Source organism: Ischnura elegans, chromosome 6 (assembly GCF_921293095.1).
Source record: "Ischnura elegans chromosome 6, ioIscEleg1.1, whole genome shotgun sequence".
Classification (NCBI taxonomy): Eukaryota; Metazoa; Arthropoda; class Insecta; order Odonata; family Coenagrionidae; genus Ischnura; species Ischnura elegans.
Window position 1 is genome coordinate 16,138,124 of NC_060251.1, and position 26,798 is coordinate 16,164,921.

The 26,798-nt window shown below is 36.9% G+C and overlaps 1 protein-coding gene across 1 annotated transcript in view; it reads left to right on the top strand.

Moving 5' to 3' along the window:
• LOC124160142 (calcium uniporter protein, mitochondrial) overlaps positions 1–24,900 on the top strand; it is an 807,757-nt gene extending 782,857 nt beyond the window's left edge. The window contains exons 3-8 of the mRNA XM_046535899.1: positions 9,729–9,899; positions 11,622–11,740; positions 12,470–12,616; positions 14,410–14,613; positions 15,519–15,693; positions 16,409–24,900. Of these exons, the coding sequence (XP_046391855.1) occupies positions 9,729–9,899; positions 11,622–11,740; positions 12,470–12,616; positions 14,410–14,613; positions 15,519–15,693; positions 16,409–16,548 (956 nt within the window). The 3' untranslated portion in view covers positions 16,549–24,900. The remainder of the gene's footprint in view (positions 1–9,728; positions 9,900–11,621; positions 11,741–12,469; positions 12,617–14,409; positions 14,614–15,518; positions 15,694–16,408) is intronic.
• Positions 24,901–26,798: the final 1,898 nt, after the last annotated feature.

A 26,798-nucleotide genomic window follows, 5' to 3' on the forward strand; every position in this document is an offset into this window, starting at 1 on the left:
CTTCCGTTGGGTAAATTTTACTTTGGCCTTGTAGCTCTTAACTATATCGGGGTTCAAATTGTATTCTGCATGTAGGTAACGGGGCATTTGCTCATGGCGGATAGTAAACTCGAATCGTGAAGTAAGTTGAAGTGCTTAAAATACGTTTTAACTTAACATCGCTCACTATTTTCGTAGTCGTCGTACATATTTTTTAAATAATTTAAAAATGTTCATGCGTTTCACCTTATTATCTTTCAAAACTCATCTCGGACTACGGAGATGCTGCTTACCTACTACTTAATTCTTGAAGCTGCTTGGTATCTATTTACAACTTAATCTGAATGTCGGCTCTCCATATTACATTGTATTAAATTTAAAATGTAAGTATTTGTTGAGGAGATGTGCCTTATTATTTTCTCTAGCCTATATTCGTTTGTTGCTGAAAAATGGGTGTGAAATAATATGTTAAATATTTAGACTATTAAAATACACTGCTATTACATATATCTCTGTTACTCTTCCTATTTTCCTAATTTTCAGACCATTTCGCTAATCAACCTTACGTATACTTTTAAGAAAGCTTTTCTGTTCTACCTCGCTTACTATCTTCTACGTCACTTCATATAGGCCTGAAATTCCAACTTGAATTTACAATTGACTCTGATTATATCTAAAGATCGCCCCTAAGTACCCAAATCTCATTTTTATATCCGTTCTATTGTTTGATTGCATTCCCTATCAATGTTTACATCATTATCACTTACCGTCAATCCTAATATTAGTTTAGCACAGCTCTCAGCTCATTTCTCCTATTTTATAACCAATTCTCTTCGTAGGCCCTTTGCGGAAAAATGTTTTTATAAGAAATCCTGAAATCCAGAGCATATCTTTCCATTTTTTGACAGATTTATTTATCCAAGTATGAGTCATTTTTGGAATGAAATTCGTAATAATGTATGTACGTTCCTCCTTGTAACTCTTTAACCCTGGCTACCGTAGGGTAAGCCGTGTCTACCTGATTCACCCATTACGTCAAATGATATTTTTTTATAATAATAACACAACTTTATTCCACTCATATGCAAAGGCATTACAACAGAAAGCCCTTTAAGAATGATGGAATATATGGGTACCCCTTGTGAAATCGAATTGGGGCTACCATCATACACTGTTTATACAGGATCGGTGCGATCAATATATCACAAATAAATTTCTTTCGTTAAATTCAGTGATATTTTTTTCTTATCGTTTGCATTCAATTGTAAAATTCCAGTAATGTACATGAACAAAATACTAATACACATGGTAACTAACTTGCTTTTAGAAACGCATAACAATTACATACATACGTACAATATACCTTGTATTAAAAACATTTTATGCTACCTTTCTAAGCAAAAAATCTACTTCCTCATGGCGCATAAGCCATTTTTGAACAGCGGATGTAAATCCCCATCTTTTCACCTTCTTTGCCACATTTTGTGGCAGCATACTAAATCATTTTTGTCCCAAGTATTGATATGACTGTCGATAATTTTCAATCGTTAGCCTAGGTGTGTTTAATTGGTTATCTGGGTGAAAGACGGGTATATATGCTTGACATCAAGTATGTATGTGGGGGTTCGTATAACCACTGAGTAATATTCTGTGGTATAACATATCGGACGGTCCATATTTTTAAATTGTCCTTCATTTTACATTTTCGCGACCTTGATGCCTCTACATGCTTCATCTGGGTCTTTTTCCACAATCTCAGTATTTCTCATCTTCAACTTCTTTGAACTTTGTGTGGAGTCTTATCTCTCTCAGCCCTTTAGGCACAGAAGATTTTAGTGAGTGTCATACGAACATATGCTTCACTTCGTTATTTATCTTTTTTTTACCTTTTTTCATTTGCATGGAAAACGAGTACAAAGGATGGGGAGTAAATTTTACAGCGTGTTGTAATTGTGCTCGGTGGGTTGTAACAGTCAGCGCTGATATAGAAAGGGTTGTGGCGGTGTTCTTATTTATTTTTTTGGCGTGAGGGAGGGAAAGGTTGGGATTAAAAATTATCTTTTTTCGTTCGGTCGGGCGGAGAAAGTTGTTTTTTTCCCCTAATTGTAAGGTGACAAAGGGTTCATTCAAACGTACGAGCATTCCTGATCTTCGCTGGGTCGTGTCTGAGCAGCGTGAAACAAATGAAGTAGGGAGTCGGAATATAACGAGAAAGTGATTAATACGAAGCTTCTCCGTCATATATGTCTTCGGGCGTTGATGTTACATTTATTTCCCGTCCGTAACATTGTTGAGAATTCGGCCCTTCTATCATGTAATACAATGACACTTTGCTAAGGCAAAATATTGATCTCATCATCTTAATTTACTTACTACCCCGCATGCAGCCTCAATAGGCAATTGGCGGGGGTGTTAGGACACCAGTCGTTGACTAATAAAATTGAAATGCTCTTACAAAGTTCCGTCAAACATTTATTAAAGTCACGAGGGGAAAACGAATTCCCTAACCCATCCGTTCGGCGAAGTATCTATATTGATTTTCGTTGTATTTTTTATACCTATATACTTAACGGAAATTTAATTAATTTTATTTTTAACACTTAAAATTATTTTAACACTACACTTAAAATATTTTTAACACTACGGGTCCAATGAACCACTATAATAATCAAAATTATTTCAGATGTGAAAATTTTACCGAAATTTTTCAAACTACCCCCCAAGTATTTTTTACGAGGAAAATTTTAAAATTTGAGACATGGGTGATTCTTGATTATGACCCAGTCTATATTCCGAGAAATTTTAATTCTAATAGTGTAGGTTTTCAGCAACAAATATGTCAGGAAATGAAGTCGAAATACGCGAAACAGTGATGTATCTTGTTAGGCTTTTTTCTTCCTTCAATTGCCATCAACTACTTCTCTCGACTTCTCAATCTTCTCTGCGGCGTAAATGAACTATAAAGCTTTTTCCGTTCGATGAGACGTGAAAAAATTCGCACTCATAGTCCCCTAAACGCTGTTATGTGTTATGCATCGCGTGTCTGTTATGAATGGTCTTTTTAGTATTTTTATGTGGTAAATTTTTAATGTTTTACCCATGGGTGATTCTTGATTATAAGTCACTTTACATTCCCAGACAATAGGGTGATTTCCTTCATCAAAGAAAATGAAAAGCATTGATTGCGATTCGTTACCCACCATTAGTGTATTCATAATATACAAATTATTTGGTTTTAGAAATCCCAGTATAGACGAATGGCAATGGTCAATTTTATCCTCATTTGAAAAAGGCCTGATTGGCGCCCATGCGATGACACTCCTCATGACGTCTCAGGAACCTAGTTTCAATACGAGTAGATAGGAGTTTTTCATCGTTTGAGATTACCAATGCATGCATGAGGCACAGAGCTCAGGGAAACGTCTCTTAATAATCACCCATTAAAATTGCCTAAGGTCGGAAAGTTTCCTTCGTTTGATAGGGTGATAGTAATCCTTATGTAAGCCAAGCGCTACCTGCTGGGAGGGTACTCTGCTACCTGCTAGCATCCTGCGTTGTATCAGCGCTCAAAGCCTCGCCCTTGCGGCAGCGGGAACCAGAACGACGTCACACGGGCTTTTCCCGGCAGTCATACTTAGCCGTTGCGTTTTCGCGCGCTTGAAAATGCTCACTTTTCCTGTAATCGCGAAAAATAGATATCGTCATTTAAAAATCTAAAAGCGTGAAATACGTACTCCAGGAGTAATAATCTTTCGATTGAGGCAATAAAAAAATAATAGGAAACCACCCTATTGCATTATAATTGGATAGGTTTTTACCAAGAAATATGTCAAATCAAAATACGTGAGACAGTGAGTACATCTTCTCAGGCGTTTCTTCCTAATACTTTTCTCAGTCTTTTCTGCGGCCCTAGTGAATAACAAGGTTTCTTCCGTTTGATGAGGCGTAAAATCCTTCGCACATGTAGTCCCTGAAACGCTGTTCTAAGTTATGCATCGCGTGTCTGTTATGAATGGTCTTCGGATACGGAAGATATATATGAACGAATGAACGACCCGCTAGCGTCTTGTGTCCTTCTGCCGCGCCCCTGTATTGCCGTTACCGCCAAATGATTGTCATGCGTGTACGCGTCGTCTCCATGATCACCTTAGACGCCCTCTTTCGGAGCCGTGGCGTGCGATAAGTACTAAACCCTCGCAATGCGGTATTATGGCGACTTCCGCCCGTAATGACAAGTGTTTCCTTCCCTCGATCCGTTTACCCCCTGGCACTTCGCAAACCTTGTTTTGGCAGGCGAGAGAACTCGCGTGACTCGAAACGTGCACTGCCACAGGCGTCGTGGATCGGATGCATTTGTCATTTCAGCACCCTATAGCGACACCGTGCGAAGGTAATCGTGCCGCTTTCAGAACCTTTATTGGGTGTCACACATTTTCGTTCGTTATGCCTCCCATAAGTGTCGCCCGTCCCATGCACGGCTTAATTCTTTGTTTCATTCAAGGTCTCCTTTGCCAATTCTGTACCTATATACGTCTTTTTTCGGCGTTTTAAAAACGAGCATTATTTTGTTCTAGTATTTTGCAGCTTCATTGAGGCTTACACGGACCATTTCAGAAAATCCCCGCCTGTCTACCCCTCCAAATTTGGACTTCTCTTTTCAATTCGCAAATTCGTTCACTTCCTTCCATTCTATTTATAAAGCCTATGAGTAATTCAAGAAGTAGATTTTTATTTTAGAAAACTGCTTATTCACCATAAGAGGGAAGCATTTAAACATGTGTGCATTACTTAAGATGAATTTAATCATCTTTCATTCTTTTAATTGATGGATTGAATTGATATTGAATTTTTGAATTACTTCCTGGGATCATTTATTTTCTCCGTATTAAAAAACCAGACTTAGCCTACCTGTGCGAACTATTTATCCTACGCAAGAGATTCACTCGATGCCCATTAGATCTAAGTCTGGCCTTCAAATTCCTCAAGACCCCACCAATATATTTCGTCTCTTCATATTTCCACTTTTTTAACTCGCCGCTTATTGATTCTGGAAATCCCTACCGATACCAAATAACCACAAACCCGTCAAACCGTTAAAGAAATATCAGACTGCTATTTGAAGTTCGTTTACCATTTTTCTTTTTTGGTGTAGTCAAAATATTCTTTTCATTACTGATATTGAATATTTTGTTGTGTTATTGTCTAAACACATTATTCTTTTGAGTGTTCGTTATAATTTCTTTAAACTTAAAAAATGTATTTTTTGTATCACTGATATTGAATATTTTGTTAAAATGATATTTGTCTCCGAGCTGAGTACGATATGCAGTTTTTTTCTTTGGTTTTACTGATTACCCTAGAGCACTAGTGAATATTCAGTCATTCATGATTTAACAGTTCTCATATTATTAATTCTATCTATCAAATTGAGGATGGGATTAAATAACCTGAAGAAAAATCGGAAAAATTTTAATGTAATAAGTGAAAGTTTAGAAAAAAATCTTTGTGTTTCTCTGGTCGAATGGTATCGTATCCTCCTGCCATTTCTATTTCATTGCCTTCTGGTTTTTTAATCGGAAACGCTTTCTTCCGATTTATCTTCTAGCAGTTTCTTTCATTCATTATTGTCACTTCCGAGGTCGCTGAAAGAAATCTCTGGGTTCAGTTTTTTCGGCGTTTCAGTCACCCCGGTGATTATCATTGTTACGTGTAGGGCTTTTATTCTATCTATTTGACATGCTAAAACTCCTTAGTTTAACTTTCGTTTGCCCCTCCGAAGGAAAAGAGAACCTTCCTTAGTTAACGTTGGTCCGTGGTGGAGAAGATATAGTATATAGTTGAACGTGACTTACCATCTCTGTCCGTTGGGAAAGGTTCTTATTTTTATTGCGTCGTGGGACTTCCTATTGAAAAACACGTCACAATTTCATTTATTGGCGCCATTGAAGCTCCATCTGGAGGGGAAGAAAAACGAGACGCGGAGCAAAAAATTCTTTGCACGACTGCGTTCAAATAAACGGATTCCTTCCCATTGACTTCCCATCGCCGTATATCGAACCCGGAAGAAAACATTTGTGTCGTCTAGAAGAGAACGATTCTTGAACGTTGTGACGCGAATATTGTGTGAATGGTGTAATCCCCTCACGTTCACAACTTTTGGATCGACTGAGGGAAGTAATTTCTTTCTATTTATTCAAAACTGTATTTTACTAATACTTTTGTTAAACCCTCGTTAACTTAGGTGTTTTATTCATCATTGTAATTAGTCAACAATTTTAAGATTGGTTTGTCGCCCTCTCCATTCCTCTCTCCTATCCGTTAGCCCTACCATCGTGTGGTATTTCTACTCGTTTACATCCTTTATAATCTTTCCCATGTAACTCATTCGGGGTCGTCCCTTTGCCCTTCTTCCCTTCCACCTGTCCTTCTACGATAAGTATTCAAATACCTTTGTTTAAATGTTCTATTGATGAGAAATCGGCTTTAGGTGTTTAAAATGTGGGGATGGAAGAAAATGAGGTTAGTGATATGTATTTTGGAGTTGAAACATGAGAGAATACGTCCCTTACTTACGTGACTGCTGAGGTAGAAGCGGATACAGAAAAAACTCAAGGGAGGGGAGGGGGCGCAAAAGACATCTTGAGCTACCTTTATTTTCATCACAATGAAAAATAATCAGGTCACATCCAAAGCGGAAGAAAGTTTTATTTAAAATGATTATGTGCGTATTAAATACAATGGCATCTTATGATATAAAAGAGCAGGGATGCCGACTTACAAAAAATATTGGGGGGGGGGCAAACCGAGGATCTTGCCCCGGTAAATTTTATAAGTAGTGAGTTTTAAGTTTTGTAAGCATTTCAGAAGAGTCAAGATATGATCATCATTAGAACCCTGATAACTCGAATCTCGATATCTGGACACTTCGGGGAAAATCGACAAGCCTGAAACTTTTTTTCCTCACACCCATTACGAATTTTCGAGGGGGCTCGGGCCCCCTCAGGCCCCATGGAGTCGGTGCCATGTAAAAGAGTTACAGTTGTAGATCTGCAATGTTAGGCAATGCGGGCGGCTCCGCAAAGGGTCCCTAATAAGTACCCGCCGCTGTGCCGAGGGTGGGAAAGGTTTGGAGTAGATGAGGGAGATGATGGACGTAGTTGGAGCTGGTCCAGTGAAGGGGATAAGAAAGTCAAGTCTATGACAATGGAATGGATGTGCAAAGGAGAAGTTATTGAGATCAAGTTTATTAGGTTGGATGATGGGAGGCAAAATCTATCCTCAGCAGAAGAATAAAAAGAAAAGGATTGGGTCTGTTAAGTATTAGTGTAGGGACCTGTTTCCTTTGAAGACAATCTCAACCGTTGGACTAATTACTACAATTAGAGCACCTTATATTTTTAAACCTGTTCTACATTATTTTTTTGTTCCCTCGTCAAAAACATCGTATAAAGATTGCAGTTAAGCAAGCGTAAACAAAACGTAGAAAGTTAAACATTTCTGTATCTTAAGTATCTCACTTTAGTCTACGTTTGCCTCATGATAGATCAAATTCTATCTATTCTAAATGTTTACGGTGTTTAGTATGTAACGAAGAAGTAAAACTTTCATGCTGTTCCTTTTTCATGATTTATTTTTGTCAATACTCTGAGACGATTAGTGATTTAGTCGTCCATCATTTGAAACCGGGACGTGGTGAATATTTCATAGAGACCTATCTCCATTGAAAACATGTTAAACCGTTGCACTAAAATTATTAATAATACCACTGGAGCATTTTAAACATCTTGACTACGTTCTTTCAATGCGCTCTTGTACGAAAAAATGTTGCTATTTTGTCATTGAAAGAACGTGAACTATATTTCTTAGCTTTAACTTACTTATCTGAAATTTATCGTTAATGTAATATTGCCAGTGGTGAATGAAATCTTGATTTATTTTAAATTCTCAGCCACTAAATTCTTAATCTAGCTTTATTATCGGGCACAATTCCTCTGTTTTTGATATTTATTTATTTAAATAAACGTTTGCAAATAGGCTATTGCCTAGGTGGCGAGTAATTAGCACCTGGAGTGTAATGCCTGTACTATGATTACATTACTAGGCAAGTATAAAGAATCAATATTAAAATTACACCAAGCTCAAAGCGCAAATTCTCAAAAAAAGTAATGGTAAAAAATAAAAGAAAATCACAGTAGAAACTAAAAAGAAAAACCCTAGTCTCACAACAAGAGAGAGGATACCCTTACTTTCAATTTGCGACAGCTGACAGTCTTTTGAGATCCTCATTATATTTATTTTGTTTTGGTTTTTGCTGATATCGAAAAGGTTAAGAGAACTTTTTATGAATGTTTTGTAATGTTGAATCCAGGTACCTACCGTTGTAGATTATCTTTGGTACGATAGTTTTTATTTACCATTCCATTTCCTAATTTTCTTTTTGTGGAGCACTCTCCTCTGTCGCTTAAACCGTGGCGTAGGCCACTCTTACTGCGAGAGCCAATTCTAATTCAGGCCTCTTCCTTCCCTATCGTCTCGTTGCTCTAGCGTCTCCCCTGTCGTGGGCCGAATGTCGTCCTAAATGGTCTGGATGCCTTGCATCTTCAGTCGTCGTTCGCTGCATGCTATCGACGACCACCTGAGGGGGCGGGGGGGGCATAAAAATAGCCGCGTTTGCCGAGAGAGACAGCGATGCTTTTAGACTCTCTCGCCAGTGGTCACTGTCCTTGAGTGCGCGAGTAAATAAGAACGTGCACACAACGACAATGCGACTGAGCGGTGGCGTAACTATGGGGGGAGGGGGTTCAGGGGCGCAGCTGGGAATTAAGGCTGGGGGGGGGGGGGAGGGGTTTAGGTGCAAGTAATACCTGGGTGTTTGGGGGGCATGGTATACCCTCCAGGATAGGCGGTAGGTGCGAGATTAATAATAAATTGCGGAATTTTAAGATAAATGGTTGAAAATGGTGAGTTTTACGGCTTTCCGAGGGATATTTTATTAATCTTGACACTATTCTATTAGTAATATCAATCCAATTAAGTAAAATGGATTAAACTTCAAAATTTCTCTGAGCTCTGGGAGGGGTTTTATCCCCCAAAATCCCCCCCCTCGCTGCGCCACTGGAGGGGATAGACCCCTCGGGCCCTTTGTATTTTGCCCAGACCTTATCAGGGCTGGGCAAAATACAGGCCGAGGTGTATTTGAAGTACAAAATACCGCTCCAATTGTATTGGAAATGCAGAGCACAAAATACCTTTGACTAGGGTATTTGAGAAACAAAGTAAAAAATAGTTTTTAAAATACCTTTTATAATACAAAATAACATTTGCATGGAAACTAAGAGATCTTTAAAAAATATAACGTCTGCCTTGCGGTGATATGTTTAGTTGCAAACATGAAGACAAAGATTCTAACGAAAACAAAGTAATCTCTGAAGCATAATGTCGTAGAAGTGTTATCAGAGCTACTTCAGAAGTATTTTACCAATGTACTTTTATAATAGAATGGGAAATATAAAATGCAGGATACATTCAGGTCGTGTATTTGAAAAACCAAATGAAAATTACAAATGTATTTCAAATACGTATTTTAAGGTATTTGTATTTGAAATAAAAGTTTCTGCCGATTATACCCACATAATAGCATGTTCTAGCCGTATAGACATCCATTTTTATAAATTAGAAATCAAATTAAATCGTCATTGCGTCGCGAGTATAGCTTGACTAATTTTTTTTCCTTGTCCCTTTTGTTGCAGAGGTGACGGTTGAGTACTTCCGGGGTCTGCCGCAGGTGACAGTGCCGCTGCCGTCGCGGCGGGAGCTTTGTCGCTTCACCCTTCGCCCTATCACGCACACTGTGGGCGATTTCCTGCGCATGTTGCGTACGGAGGACAGGGGCATAGACCGAGTCGCCCTCGCCACCGCAGGTGAGAACACAACGGACCCTATGAATGCGGTCGTGAACCAAGGCATCATCACAGTTCATTGCCGGCGTTCACGTTCCTCCGCAGGAGCGGATTTATCATCAAATTTTGGGGGGTGGGGGTTAAGATCTGGGTTCGGGGAGTATGGAATACCCCGAGGGAGAAAGGAGCGTACTCCCATGTAAATATTTTAAAATACTCATTTTTACGCATTTTGGAGCTTGAAAATTAGTTTTTATTCTTAATAACAGACGAAAATTGAATTTCTTTTAGACATTTAAGAAGTTTAACGATGGAGAAGAAATAAATAGCCAACTTGAAGTTTAAAATCATTATGAAGTATTAATGTTTCATACAACAGAAAATGTGAAAATAATTCATTGTAAAAGGTTTACAGTGATGATAATCACATACAAGAATGCAAAAACTAATAAACTAATGATAGTAGAAAAATTATGATAAAATTTGGGTGGTGGTTGTGACCCCCCCCCTCTAAATCAGGTGAGATAATGCTCACGTGGAATGACACACGAGCGTAACATCCACCACCTCCACCAAGATTTGAGCCAGGGGTGTGAAACCAAAAGCCAGCCAGTACAAGGAGTTCTTTCTGGTAGGACAAAGATCAGTTTGTCACCCCCCTTTCTCCTCCTCTCACAAAAAATAAAAAAAAAACATAATATATCAGTAAGCTATTTTTTTGATGCGGTAGTTGACACATCACACAAGTGCGTACCCAGGATGAAAACTAGGGGGGGCAAGCCATGGTTGTTCAAGTCGTAGGTAAGATTTAAGCATGGAAAAGGTGAATGAAATCAATATTTTAAGGAAACTGTAACAGCTCTTTATTAGTTTTTAAAATTATTTGCTTGAAAATAATTATTTTCCCAAAAGACATTTGCGATTTTTTGCTTTTAGGGGGGGGGCAGCTGCCCCCTCCTGCACCTTGCTGGGTACGCCCATGCCATCACAGGATGTGCTGGCTATTTAGAAGTTTTATTATTATTGCTTATTAATCTATGAATCAATAATTATTATTAAATAATTTCATTAGAACAATTGAATAAGTGATGAAGTGTTCTCGGGAAATCAGCAGGGTCAGGATGGACATAGCTGCCAACGTTTTGACAGCCTTCTCTGCCATCGTCATCAGGGCGAATGATGGGCCTGGTTAGTGCGGGGCTTATGTACTCAGTTGGAGCGGTCAAGTCTCATGTGATTGGTCCGTTTTTGGTGTCCTTATTCCTCTTAGCTTACTCATTCTTTTAATTATCGGATTCCATGATTTGCTCAGGTTAAAACCCCTGCGTCTCCATTCATTGTATTATTTTGCGAGTCTTATTTCAATCGCCTTGTTTGTAAGATCACTTTTTATAGACGCAGGTCCTTTATAATTGAATTAGTGTTTCTAATAAAATTTTGACGCCCACTGAAATCTGCCTCTCAGGGCACATGCCCCCTCTACTGCGCCCTAGTTCCGGGCCTGCACTGGTCTCTGCACCAACCTGATCTCCATGGATGTTCATCTGCTACCAATAGGGTGGTATCCTATTATTTTTTTATTGCCTAAATCGAAAGATTATTACTCCTGGAGTATGTATTTAATGCTTTTAGATTTTTGAATGATGATATCTATTTTTTGCAATTAAAAATGCTTGTGATTCTCCCTCCAGATATTGTAGCTTGAATAACGATAATTCACCCTTCCCTTGTATGTTATTCCAGAGGGAGTAAGGATAGCATCATCCAACACAATAGAGGCCCTAATGGAGAGAGATTTCTGCTTGGTGATCAATGACACTGTTTACTATGTCGCCACCCCACCTCAGGAAAAACTTTCATTGGTAAGTGGAGCTATAACGTATTGCAATTAGGAGAACACCCATTCAAGTCTTACTTAAATATATATAAGTTTGGAAGTCCTATTTTCACACCATTCCCTTTGTATCATCGATTGAATTCTTTTGTTGTTGTTTGTTTTGAATTAAAAGATTTGGAAACAATTTTTTTTGCCTATGTTTTGATTGACCAATACCTGACTTGTTCCCTTTAATACATATCCATTGTTCTTCTAGGTTATGCAATTTTCTCATTTTCTTTCTTTTGTTGCCCTTGCTAATTGCTACTGTTGGCACATAAATATATATTTGCATTCACCTGAGTTTTTATGATTCCTTTTAATTTTTTTGTAAGTTGTTCTTGCTTTAGGTTTATGTTAATGTATTTTTTTCGATTTGAGATAACTTAGTTGTATTCCATACTAAGATATAGTACCCCTTCTAAATGGTAGTACCCTTATAATTTAGGACTCTATGGTAAACATTTTTATCCCTGTGATAAACTATTTTGTGCTTTGTTGTTTACATTTCACCTTTCAAGAGTTGCACATATCATAAATTCAAAGTTGAATTCATTCTGAGCTTACTGTAGAACTTTTCTTGGCCTCTTAAAATTGCTGCTCTTTCTTGGTACTTTGGACGTTCTGGGTAATTTGGTTGAAAAAATTGCTGCAAAAACTGCAATGCTGCAATCCATTCTCTAGAGCTCATTGATAAATATCCCTATATTTGCAGGAGGAAGTGCGAAGGCTGTCGAATGTGAAGAATCTGGTCAACCAACTTTACGAAGCTTTAAACGTCGATGAGCATCAATTGAAGAAGGAGAGGGAATTACTGTCACAATTGGAATCACTTCGAATTCAGTTGGAGCCGATGGAAATGGTATGCTACTCTGAATTGGTGTTTCCAAACTTGAAATATATTCTGTTAAGGTTGAGCCAAGTCATTTTTGTGTTTCAGTAAAGTTTTATTATTTTAGCCTTAATTTTTGTACTCAAACTGCAATAATGTGCCCAAAATATTATTCATAAAAGTAGTGTTTAATTAGGCTGATGAAAACTTGTGCATTGAAAATTTTGCTTTTATTTGATTACATATTCCTTTTTAAATAAAAAACTTTGTAAATTTCACATGTGATTTTATTAAAGACCAGTTTCGTCTTGGTGCGACATCGTCAGGTCCAAATACTGGGGGAGGGACTGAGGTGAAACTTGTTGTTAGTAAAATCACATGTGAAATTTACAAAGTTTTTTCTTATTTAAAATGAAGCAATTTCACCATGTCACGCCTGAAACCATCTGTTGATTATTCCATGATTTTATTTAAGGTAGATTCTGCTTCTTTGGAAAATTTACCATCCACTCCCCATGAATTATGCCAAAGAATGTCTCAACCACTCAGTTTTTTTTTTCAAATTTTACTTTGAGTTCAATATCTCCTGTTGAATTGGAGGATTTTTATAGGCATTAGAATAGAATTTAAAGTTCTGGCATATATTAAGCATGTGATCAAATGGTATTCTCATTGAAGATATCACGTATTTTAAGCCTTGCTTCCGCTTCTTTCGTCTGCGACAAGGATTTATTCTGCCCCTATTTTTGTCCATTGTAGTCATGCACCGTAACAGTTTTTTGCAGCTGATTTGGTGGTTTTCATTTCTATGTTGATATGTTTATTTAAGTTTAATAATATTTCTGTATCTGATTTCATTTCTGATATTCAGATTTTTTGGGTAAGATTTATTGAATCAATGATGCTGTAAGTACATACATATTTATGTTTTCATGTTCACTTCACGTCATTGAGATTTTCTTGTAGTGTTGATGTAATCATTCTTTTAGTGGATTCCCTTCAGTATTGACTCTTTTCAGCCACAAAATGATATTGTTTGGTCTTATGTTACGTATAAATTACTTTTCATCCCCTTTTTTTTTACTTTAACCCTTATACTGCCACTGGGCCGATATATTGGCCCTCGTTGGTTGAGTGAAAACTGCCAGGGGACGACTTATCGGCCCGAATTATTCCACTTTTTTTCGTGATTGTGGCCTTTTCAATGGCTGTGATTTATGTAAACCCCCATAATCTATCTATGGTTATAAGATGTAATCATATCTCAAGAATTGGGAAAAAAATCTAGACGTATTAAACAAAATTAAGTAGCTGAAAAATTTTTAAATCTGAAATGTTGCTAATTCCGGAAAATAGCCTTGGCAGTCTTCGTACATCCCGACTGGAATGGGCTGGCAGTAATAGGATTAAACAAATCAATTATAAACAAATGACAAACGAATGTGTCTTCTCCAATGCTGTCATGCCATTGTCTTCGATTGTGGCATGAATCATGATGTCTCATTCTTTGAAGGTGGATAAATTATCAATTGAATATACATATTTTCAACTGTTCTTTCAGCTTTGACGAAAGAAATTTTGTTTGAATATTTGTCTCTTGTGACAGAATTTTACTCTGTATCCATCTTTTAAAATTTTTTTGTCTTCTCTGGCTAAAGGTCCATTATCATTACAGAAAATTCGAAGATCAAAGTAAATGGGAAGTTGTGCAGCTACCTTGTCAAATTTGTAATTTGACAATATCATGCCCTTACCACAGTGAGAATGGCCTGCTCGTGTGGTCAATAATTCCATTCTCATTGTTTACCCTACTAATGTTTCAGAAGCGAAAAGAGCTGGAGATGTTTTCTGATCGACGCACGACCAGCATGACGTGGTTAGGCCTTGGCTTGATGGGAGTGCAGTTTGGAATACTGGCCCGGCTCACATGGTGGGAGTACTCCTGGGATATCATGGAGCCCGTTACCTATTTTGTCACCTATGGTACTGCCATGGCAGCATATGCATACTTTGTACTTACGAAACAGGTGAGTGGAGAACATTAACAGAGTTCTCAACCTTAAAACTTATGTTCCTGATGACATCAAGCTTTCCCATGTGTCACGTATTAACTGTATAAAATGAGAAAAATAACACTTTAACCACAATCAAGACTTCATAGCATAGTTACATCTTCTGGTGTAAGTATGTTATGCATTTTCTTTTAATGTATCTTGTAAATATGAAGTGGTAAAATTAGCAATAATTGAAGTGGGACTTAATTCCCCTGGATCAGGAATCAATTCGTTGACCTTTGGCTTTTCAGGCCACTGCATAGACCCATATTCTTTCCCGGTTCCTTGATTCCCATGGTAATTTATCAAAGCAAAGTCAGAGTCAAACTATATTATCAGAACAAGGGCCAGGCCTAATAAATAACATAATTGAACCTTACAAATACTTATCCTTTTTCAGTTTTTAAACTAGTCCGTTCACTTATAATTGATGTGCCCCATAGTATACTTTGTTTTCACCGTATGGAGTTTTTTTCTTCCCTGAATATTTTATGCTGAAAATTCCAATCTACTTTTTAACCCTTCAAGCACTACTTGTATTAAAGTTCCGTCATGCCATGAATCATTGTGTGTACCACATGTTTTTAAGTGGATAAAATAAATAAATGGAGTAAATAGTTTTAATCAAGTGCTTGGTCAGATGTTAATGCCTGTTTTAGGTGGAGAAATTATGTGTGGCTCATTATTTAATCACACGTTCCCGAAACCTTACACCTGTGTCACCTATTCTGGACGAAACTACTGATGTGGCAAATTTTCTTTTAACAGTTCAGTGGATGCTTAACACATATTTCACTGTTTATTTTTGATGCTGTAACTGATAAACTACATGCACCTTGTGAGTTTTATCCATTGCCTTTTATTTTGTATAATTTCAGGAATACCTGCTGCCCGATGTGAAAGATCGTCAGTTCCTGTTGGAGTTCCACAAGCGGGCTCGGAAAGTGGGGCTGGACGTGAACGAGTACAACCGGCTCAAGGACGGTGTGGCCAAAATTGAAGGAGACCTCAGGCGGTTGAATGATCCACTCCTGAGGCTGAGACCTCTCTCAGGTAATGAACCAACTCACCTTTTGATTTTTGCCCTACCCTATAAAAAAAAAGTCAAATCTAAAATTGGACAATTATTTTATCGTGGTATTCTGCTGATTTAGGTAGGTTTCCATGGATTACTTTAAGAGAGCATTCTGGCAGACTCCCCTTACATTATTGTACTTCCTCTTCAATTCACAATAAGGCCTACTCCCTTTCTTTCTATCTAAAAATCCTGTTCTCATCCTTCTTATCCCTCCTGTATTCAATATTCTTCAACACCATGTACAACATCCCCTTCCCACTCGGTACTAGCTGTATCCATACATTCTGTCTTCTTCATATCCGATCTAAAAGCTGCCTCTCTTCACCCATCATGTCCAGCATTTTGTCGTTCCTCCTCCTCTCCGTCCACTTCACCTTCTCCATTCTTCGCCACGCCCACATCTCGAACGCCTCCAGTCGTCTCACTTCCTTCTTCCTTAGTGTCCACATTTAGGCACCGCAAATCGCTACACTCCAGATCAAACTCTTCGCAAATCTTTTCTTTGAACTCTTACATTACTCTTGCTTATTACTCTCTCATAGATCCTCTCATAGGCTCCTCTCTGTTCATTTCCTAATGGAATTCTCTTCCAGATGTCCTTACTGCTACATATATTTATTTTCCTTGAATGTATTGCTGAAGTAGTTTAATTTTGTGCACAATTAACTGATGATTTTCTTTCCTTTGCAGAGCAATTGCGTGAGGGCCAAGGCAAGATCCCAACGGAAGAGGAAGTTTCTGCTCAAAAATCAGAGGGTGGCTTTAAGTGGCCCACGACTAGTAAAATCATGTCTGCCTTTGGAGCATCTCGGAGTCCCAAGGAGAGGTAGGGTGGTACACTCGAGGGAGCTGCCATTGACCCGTTGGATGCCTCTTCATGGTACACCTGCCTGCTGGTGTGACATCACAAAACTCCAAGGAGTTGAATCTCGGAGAGGAACATATGTGCATGTGACTTAATCAAGAGGTGCATTTGATATAATAATAATTATTATCACCACACTGTTGAGGATAAACCCAACACTTGTTAGATTTTACTTTGCTTTAGTTGCATGGATCATGTGGAGCTGGGGGAGAAAATATGTCCGGAACTTAATCGCCAAAATAAAAGCAGTCCTTTTGAAAATTTTTGCATGATGGATTAAGCGGAGAGGTAGAGCACGAGTAGAAACCAAACGTTTGGTGTGTGGTAAGGTGGCACAATGAAATTATTTCGCAGGTTTTCGTGGAGAAAATGAAAACATTTATAGGTGAAGCTTTTTATTTCTTCATTTCACCTATTCACTGGTGTGTTTGTTACATGCATATACATAAGCATATAAGAAATATATATATATATATTATATTGTCATTGTGAATACAAAGATTGTTGAAGAGCTTGAAACTTGTTGTATATTACAGCTTTATGAAGGGGAAACTATGGATGACATAATTTAAACCAGGAATGGTGGTTTTTTAAATGCAAATGCTGTGAATGGTGATGTAATTACATTAATATGAAGGATGGTTTTGCTTGCATTGATGATTTCTGGCCCTTTATTTTGGTAAACGTGCAGTCTTCCACTTCATTACCCTTTTTAAAAGCTTCCAATACTCATTATTTTGTATTTATTATGATTTTCCCATTCATTGATTCAACTTGTCATAGTGACTGATTATTGTGAGAGTGGCAGGTCATACTTGTAGATTTTTTATTTTAATTTTTAATGTCTATTGTGCACAATTTATTGCTCTGTATAAATCTCGTGGTTTTGCAATCTGTGACATGAAATTGATGACGATGATGAATTCAGTCCGAAAGGACTTCAATTCGTTGAAATGTTTATATTTACTCCATTGTATTCGGGCTCTTGTTTTGGTAGGTAATTTATCCCTGATATATGTTTGAGTTAAATAAGTGCCAGTTAGTTAGAATTGTTGAATCAAAAAAAAGTTTTATTTTTCCTAATGTAGCCTTAGTTTTTCAGTGCTTAAATTTTGTGTGTTTTTCCCCTCACGCGGAGTGGCACAACTTGATATTTTTCACGTTATTTTTCTATGTTTACTTAATTATGCCTAATTTTTTTGGGGAATCTTTGATTATTCTGCTTGAAATAATTTCACCTCCAAAACCAGCTAGCGGTGTGGGGATATCTTTGAGGAAAAGGAACTACCTCAGCATCCCATCATGAAGAATTTTTTTCAAATGGGATATAGTCTTATGAAAACTGACATTATAGTGTTTGAAATTGTATTTTGGATTTTTTATTTTGCTATGATACTAAAAAAACTAGCGTGATTAGGCATTTTGTATATGTACTAATTTTGGTTTTCATTACCATTGGATATAAACTCTTTGTCATTTATTCAGTCATTATTTTCCATTTGGTCTTTCAATAATCATAAAAATGAAACAATAATGTAGTATCCTTGTGATGCATCAACCTAGTACCCATCCTGTTCTCCTTTTGGAATTTTGTGTAATTCTCACAGAAATATGTACTAGTTTTTGAGACCAGATTATGTAATTAGTGATGAGCATTGCATTTATAATTTAATCAAGCTGTCTTGTCATGGTCACTATTTTTGATTACCTTAAATTTTATATCTTAATCATATTTCAGGTCTCAGTAAATGTACGGACAATTTTTTCTTGTTATTCGATTCATTCTTTTTTCGCACAAAGTCATTTTCTGGTTTAATAGAGTATAGGTCGAACTTCCAGGTGATACGGTCTACTTATATTGAATAGGTTTTAGCATCATATACTTACAAATACTGTAAAAGCTTTTTTTCCTCCCGTACAATATGGTGGTATCCACTGATTTAATCATGTGGCAAAATTTAAGATTATCAAGTAGGTTTATTAATCATGGGAGGAAGACTATATACACTGCCATTACAGAATAATTGAAATACTATGATGTTGCTCCTTTTCTTATGCTGTTCTTCAACTTTTCCAGTTTGAATTTCTTTGTGTTTCAGCTACAAAAATCCAATATTTTGCACGCACCAGGATGTACCCCTGATCTTTTTTTTTAAAGGAAAAAATCTATACAACTTCTCTATTGCACAAATCAGTGAACTGTCATTTATGAGTGAAATAGTAGGTACTTATCTTTAACTTTGAGGAAGCGCTAATTTTTTCTCAGCCAGAACACCTATGGGTAATCCATTAATTTCTAAGCACCACGTGTGGTACTATCTAAGAATTTGTGTTGCCTGACTTGTCAATGGCCATGGACTTTATAGACTTTATCATCGCAAATATTACGTTCCTATTTGAAAATTACAGTTGATATGAGCAAATCTTGGATGACTTTTTTTCTAATTGGCCACCATGAATTCAACGTGTCTGCTCATTTATGATTCATCTTAGTATCTAAGGTGCCTCCACTGTTTGCGAATGATTACATGGTACATTGTCTAAACTGGCCTGGTAGTACCTCATCGTTCCAATGTTTGTAAGTTGCTTTTTTCACTTTGTTTCCCCTGTATGGAGGCTAAGTGTCACGAGGTATTTACAGGGTTGGTGACGTTAAGATTTGTGAGCAATGGCTGATCTAGTGACAGTTGAATGCAAGGTAACCAATTTAAAACAGCCACATTAGTGTGGAATAATTCAACTCTGCTGAATCAACGGCTGTGAAATTTACATTTATTGCCGTGGCGAAGAAATCCCCGAGACTGAGAATTGAACCACAGACCTTTGCCTTTGTGGCCACTTCCCACACCATTATGCTATCCAGCTGTCTTGAATCCAATGCCAAATAACAGAAATTCTTTTTACCTTACATTACCATCCTTTATGGACCTCTAGGGCCTGGCATCTAGTACCATGACTCTCAGTCTTTGCCTTTGAGGGCTCTTCACACAATATTGTGCTATCCAGCTGTCTTGATTCCCACTCCAAGATACGGCAGTTCTTGTTCCCTCGCATTACCATCCTGGATGGATCATTAGGGCCTGACATCTAGCACCATGAATCTCGGTAAATTGCCACGATAAAATATAAACAACAAAATGTAGTTTTCACGCTTTAATATTTAACTCCACTACTGATCATGGTTTCGATACTCCATGTCATTTTCAACTCTATGTCCTTGAAAATGACGTAGAGTGTTGAAGATATGGTCAGTAGTGGAGTTAAATATAAAAGCGTGAAAACTACAATTTGTTGTTTATATTTTATCATGAATATATTGCATTTCCAACAGGTCAAGCTTGAAACGATTTGGTAAATAGGAATCAAGGGGAATGGAATGGAAAGCATAGTGGTCTGAAGAGTGGCCTGGAAAGACTAAGATGTGTGGTTTAATTGAAAGATGTGGGGTGTCAATCAATGTAAAAATCAGGCACGTAAGGCTGCTCGTATTACTATTTGTTTTTTCTAAGTCCAGTCAGAATCATTGTCGTCATTCCATCTTCTTATTCAGGATTAACTGTCTGAATATATTCTTGCATTTTATTCCTCTTATCTCCCAGGGTAAGGGAAAAAAACGGATTAATGGATTACACATTTCTGAGTACATTTTGTTGGCACTCAAGAGTTATAGTTTGAACATTCTATTTGTCAATTTCAAGAAATGCTTACATTTTTATCTTTGATTGTGTGTCATAGTACTTATGGACGAGAATTTACTTGAAGTTTCTCGAAAACTACCCATGAGAAAAGTTCATCGTGAAACCCAGTGGCAAGAAATTTACTTTTGATCAGATCTTTCTGACATTTCTTTTGATTTGTCTGTACCTTTGTAAATTTGTACCAATTTTGTATCTATACAATTCATGTGCTTAATGGGATCATTGCTATGTTGATAGTGGTTATGTTTACCCATTTTCACCATCAAGAGCTGTCTTGGTCACTATTTGAGATTTAAAGCATTTGAACACGCATACTTATGTGACCGAATAACTAAAAGATTTTTAATAACATTTTTAAAGTCTCTCTAATTGACCATTTTAACTTTCTCTGTCTTTAAAAAGAATAGTGATGTAGCTCTATACATACTCTTAACATCTAATGTTCATAAACTTAGTTTCTTATAAAGGTAAAACTAAGACTCAGAAAAAATGTGTGCTTAAAAAACTTTGCATCAATAAATTTTAATGTTACACAGAGCCCCAGTAGAACACCTTAATCATGACCTCTAACATTTGTATTACCTATCGTAAAATGAGCATAAAACTGCACTTAAATTACTGCAATGCTTCTGTACATACTTTGGATATAAAAAGGCTGTTTTGGAGAGTTAGACAAATAGGATTTCACAAAATAATGCATCTCATATTACATTTGTTGTCATCACATGGAGAATGAATCCTAACTTTAATTATAGCTGTTGTTAAATTGGAATTCAATGCAAGATTATTATTATTATTACAAATGGCTACTTATTCTAAACTTTTGGTCATGGAGTGCACATGGCAGCAGCTGTACACTAATGAACTTTGCTGCTATGTTTTAATGTAATTGTCCATGACTCCTTAGACCCCTCCAACTGTAAACTGAGACCAGGTTAAAATTGTATTTATGATTTTTTTCACTCTCTTCTAACTTAAATTGAAAAAAATTCTACCATGAGCATATCTTTTGGAATGCACACATTGAATTCATCACCATGTCCCATTAGCACATCCTAAAAGGAATAGGTATCGAGTTGGAATATAGATATAGGCATTTGAAAATTTTAATAACTGATCAAATATGCATTGAGTGTGAGAATAAAAATCATATTTGCATTATGTATCAATCATTACTGCTAGATATTGTCATGCAAAGGGACTAAATAGAAGTTTTTGTAATTTTCCTGCTATGAGAAGTGATAGTTTTAAATGATAGAATTATGAACTGGTGCTCATATCTGGTTGAGATGAAGTAAATTCTCTCGTTGAATTATTATTGCCACTATCTCTTCCATTTCTAGGGAAATGTGATAATATTCTTCTTTTAAATACAGTATGTAGTTTTGAAATTTTTTAAAGAGCTTCATAGCAATCAAGGAAATGTTTTCATTTAAATATTTTGAAGCCTGGCAATATATTCCATAATTGACCTTTTAACTATAATATAATGTCGATTAGGCTTATTTAAGTAGGACCTTTGAACTTTTCATTTTCTCAATTTTATCTCCTCTTGTTCATTTTTTTATCAATTCTCTTTCACAACACAATTGGCTTTTGAAAATTTAACTGGATTGTGTTGTAAGGGAATCAAATAATCGCCTGTTTGACTAGTTGCATCTGTCATATTCAACTAGATTTCCTCCATTGGGTAACTAGGATGAACTTCTGTTACCCAAATCCTCATTACTTGATTGCAAGATGAAATTATATGAATAGATTATGGAGTAAAAACCTGTTATGGGCTGACAGTTGTTTTGTTTTAGAAACAACCAACCTGGAGTCCTCAAAAGTTTGCACCATTGTGCCTGTGTCGTCCTTATACAAAGTGGCCGGTCTGTTAGTTTATTGTTGGTTAAGAAGTAAACATATTCATTTGTACCGATTTAAATCTTGAGCATATGTAAATGCCTGTATCATTTTGATACATAAATGTTGTGAGTCATAGACATTCTCTACAGTACTTCAGTGCACAAATTGCATCTCCAATGTTTAAAGTAACATGTAAATAATTGTAAATGAAAGATTAAAGTATATATAGGTTAAAATATGTTTACAATCAATTAATTTTCTTTTTAAATCATGTACTTAAATATTTAGAATAAATTTGAAACTTTTCTCGTATAGTGACTTGGGCAAAATAGCATCTATGCTGTTAAAGCTGATATAGTTGACCTATCTCGCGCCATTTTGTTGTTTGAAGTTTTGTGAAGTGACCGCTAGAATCACAGTGTGCAGCCTAGGTTTTGAATTCTAAACTTAAAAGCATGGCAGTGAAAGTTCATGAAAATATTTATTAGTAGTTAACAATTAATAATGTTTTACCATAATCCCCAAACCTCCTATTTTTTCTGTTTATCTAACTGTGTTAATGTCATTAGTGGGTGATATGAAAACTGCTTATAATGATGTAGTGGTATGAAATCTGAGCTTCTTAAGTAGGTTTTCCTAGGTTTTTTTGGTAATTGTTTGACTGAAGTCGCCAAAACTGTCTCCAAAAAATATTTCCACTTCAGGTAATGTTCATCATTGCTTTTACACAATCATGATATGTGTTAAGAAGTTAGTCACCTTGTTTTCTCATTGTAATATTGCTCCAATTGCCTCCGTCACTAAATAATATGCTCCTTGCATCAGAAAGTTTAACATATAGAATCAATGCTGTACAATTTAATGCTTTTATCCGTGCTTTGTTCCTTTTTGGTTCCCATAACTTATGCCTTTGTCAATGTGGGAGTTATCTTTATACTCCATGCTTAATTTACAATTGCTGTGGTCAGATATGAATCTGCTTCTCCTTTTTCACAGTTAATTTTTCTCCAAAATGAGGTTGCGGCATATAAAGCTCAAGTTAAAAAGCAACTGTGGTTGGGTGTTTCTTATGCCAAGTATTTCAAGAAGACACTTCTATCATATAAAAAATTCATTCTCTATTTGGAAGAGGATTTTTTTACTCTAGCTCAGTACGTAATTTGATGTGAAGAGGGTTGCGGATGAGTAATGACCTACTTAAGCGATGTGAAAATGTCTTCATTTTTCACGAGAGAAGTAAATTTTCCCAAAACTACATGCTTACTTTTTCAGGGCCATAGTAAGGAAAATGTTTTAGGGAAGGTTCATGTGGAGATATTACATCCAGGACAGATATGCATCTCCCTGACCTCTTTGGGAGGGTTAGAAACCCTGAATCCCACCCCGCCCACATTGGCCTCGTTTCTTCTATTCAGAAGCACTTGGCAAATCAGAATATGTGACCTATAATTAGGTGTAGTGGAAGTCCATTACCAAGGGATGGACGCTTTATATGCAATCGAATTTGGGCTATTCACACAACCAAAAACTTATTATTTTTTGGGTAAAGGTTACTTGGAGACGGGAATGCATAATGGGAGGTTCATTTGGATGGGGTAACAAAGGTGTTGGGAGGGGAAGGAGTGCATTTGAACCCCCCGATCCTCCTCCACCTTGTCCACGACATCATTGAAGCTTTCACCGTGAGAGAAATTTGTAGACATACTGTTTTACGTCTAGCTGCACATGTTTTCTCCTGTGATAGGCTGGTTTGGTTCCCTCTGTAAAAGTTCTGATATTTCTGGAAAATAGATACATATAATGTGTGTTTATCTTGTGAATTGTTTTTGCCAGCATGCAAAAAATGTAACCTATACTTTGAAGTTTTCCTGTTAGATTAACCTTATATCTTGTATTGTTTCTGCTTGTAAAATCTTGTTATTTAGGTACTCTTATTTTTGATTAATTGCTGTTATCTCAAGGTAAAATTATCGATTTTTGTAAGTGGCTGGCTAAAACATCACATGTGCCACTGAGAAACCTGTATGTTTTCTTTAGTTTAGAACTCAGACGCATGAATTATAATAACTGATAATTTATGCTTCACAAAATTTTTGTTGATATCTGAACCTATGTGGATTGGATGCTGGTATTTTGTTGAAGTTGCTAATTGAAAAAAATTCTTTTCAAGCATGTTGTTTACACTTTTCGGAGTTGACATAGTTCTTCCGAACTGCTGGGCAGTATGTCCATGTGCCCTGTCCTGTCTCAAAATCCTAATCGATCTGCTTTGAATGATTGAATATGGCAGTATTACTGTTATATTTCATGCTTGAAAATTATGGTGCCACAGCCACATTTTGTCTCTACTGATTTTGGTTCCTGTCATATCCTACCTGAATATTTGCATTGAGTATTTTATTTTGATGTGATGATCTATCATTTGAGTTGGTTGGTTAAAATAGTGGTGTCCTTTGCTTGAATATGGCCTTTTTACTGTGTATCTGAAGAAAGACTGACTTCAGTGAAAAGCTAAAAATTTGTTAATGATTTCTAAATGAAAATAAGTATTTGTACACTGATGTTTGTAATGATTGCAACTTATGATTTGATGTCCACAGCTGTTTTACAAGTTTTGCGCCTGTGGAAAGCTGTTGAGTGAAGAGTGTATTGAAAAACCCTCTTAGGTTTTTATAAGCATGACTTATGTAGAACATGAAGTTTCATCGTTAATGTTTGTTGAAATGAAGGGTTGTTATTACATAAATAAATGAAGAAATTTGCCTACCTTTTCTGTATTTTATTTATCATTAAGGAAGTGTGAGGAATAATAAGAGGCGTTACGTTGATACAACCACTATGAGGGCATCCATCAATAATAGAGATGTTTGTTTTTAAGGTATTTGCTCCGTGAAATTTGAATCATTTGTAAAATTCCATTTTTGGGAATTTTTCTAAACTCATTTCTTGAGATGGTCAAGAGCTTCCTCCTTATTGTGGCAGAGGCTTCTACAGCGCTTTAATGAAGGATTTACCACCTTTGGGTTTCCCAGTAAGAACATGTTGATATGGTGACAACAATTTCACCCAGTATCTTTTGAGCACCCTCTGGTCTTAAGTCTCACTCATTATCAATTTTTTTTTTGTCTTTTAAAGAGTCCATTCTCCTCTCAAGAGCCAGTGGCATAATGAACATACTATTACAAAAAAATAATAAATTTTCCCTGTTATTCTTCTGAAATTCAGCTTCCTGTAATAGATGAAGAAAATATCTTGAGTTCTAGGATTCTCGTTTGTTTCGTATATGATTTTTTGGGTTTTCCAAATTATTTTGCTCCCTTTAGTAGGCTATAATTTGCTCAACATTTTTAAGACTGACAGGACCTATGTACGTATAAATTAATTAATGGAATCATATTTTGATAAAAGGTTAGGTATAGGAATTAATTGTTCCTCCAAACAGTGAAGGACTTTAATGAATGCTAGTTGAAACTCAATATTTGCAGTTCTTTTTATTTTTTTGTTTATAGCTACAAGTCTAACCACCCCCTGCCATATGGCTATTGAGGCAGCTCATGGGGTAGTATGTAGATGAGGTCACACGTGAGTACCATAGCACCCACTGTAGACACGCCGCTGTCTATTACCCCCCATCCTCTCTGTTGTTGCCCCCCTCTTTTATCATGTCATCAGGCTTAATATAAAAGTAAATGGGGACAACTTGAGCTGGTAGAACAACACAACTATTTGGGCAGCACACCAGAGGAAAATGGGTACATTGTTAAGGACATCTGGAAGAAGGCCGTAAAAATCACCATTTTGAACCGTTTGTCTTAATTTTTTCCGGCGGAGGGCCTCCGCACCTGCCGCTTACCCTGGCGGGTATGCAACACCACCACACACCCCTAAGTATTAGTTGCACCTAAAACCCCTCCTAGCCTTAATTCCTAGCTGTGCCCCTGGTAATGGATACAGAAAAAATTCAAGGGGGGTGGGGCTCAAAAGATATCTTGAGCTACCTTCACTTTTGTAGCAATGACGAATAATTACGTCACATACAAAGTTTAAGAAAGGTTAATTTAAACTGATAATGCGCGTACACCAGACAATGCCATTTTATGATAAAAAAGTTGCAACTGTGGTTCTGCAATGTTAGGCAATGCTGGCGGCCCCGCAAGGGGGGCATGTATCCGCCACTGTTCTGTGAGGCCATACATGCAAGACTCAACTTGCCTGTGCCTAGACATGTAGCCAGGGGTAAGGTTTTGGGGCTTCAGCCCCCAAACCCAAAATTTTATCCCTCGCAGCAACTGTCTACCATATACCCTCTTAGAAGCCTAGTCCCCAACATGTCCTCTTCGCTCCTCTGAGGCAACGGGAGTTCTCCTGCAAGCTGCTGGTTATCACGCATGTAGTGTGCCTCCAGTATTTAAGTGGCTGCATATGACAATATTCATTTATTTGGACGCCTATATCTTCCCTTGGTGGCCAATATGTACATGCAAGGAGAAATAAATAGAATATGGGCAAAAATTAACAAAGAGGTCCAGCAAGGACGTAACCTATGACCAGCACTCTTTAATAAGTGCATGGAGGAAGCAATGAAAGCCAGAAAAACAAGGAATTAAAGAGATTTTCAAGTGACATTACAATCACTGCTGGCAATGAGGATGACCTAAATTACTCA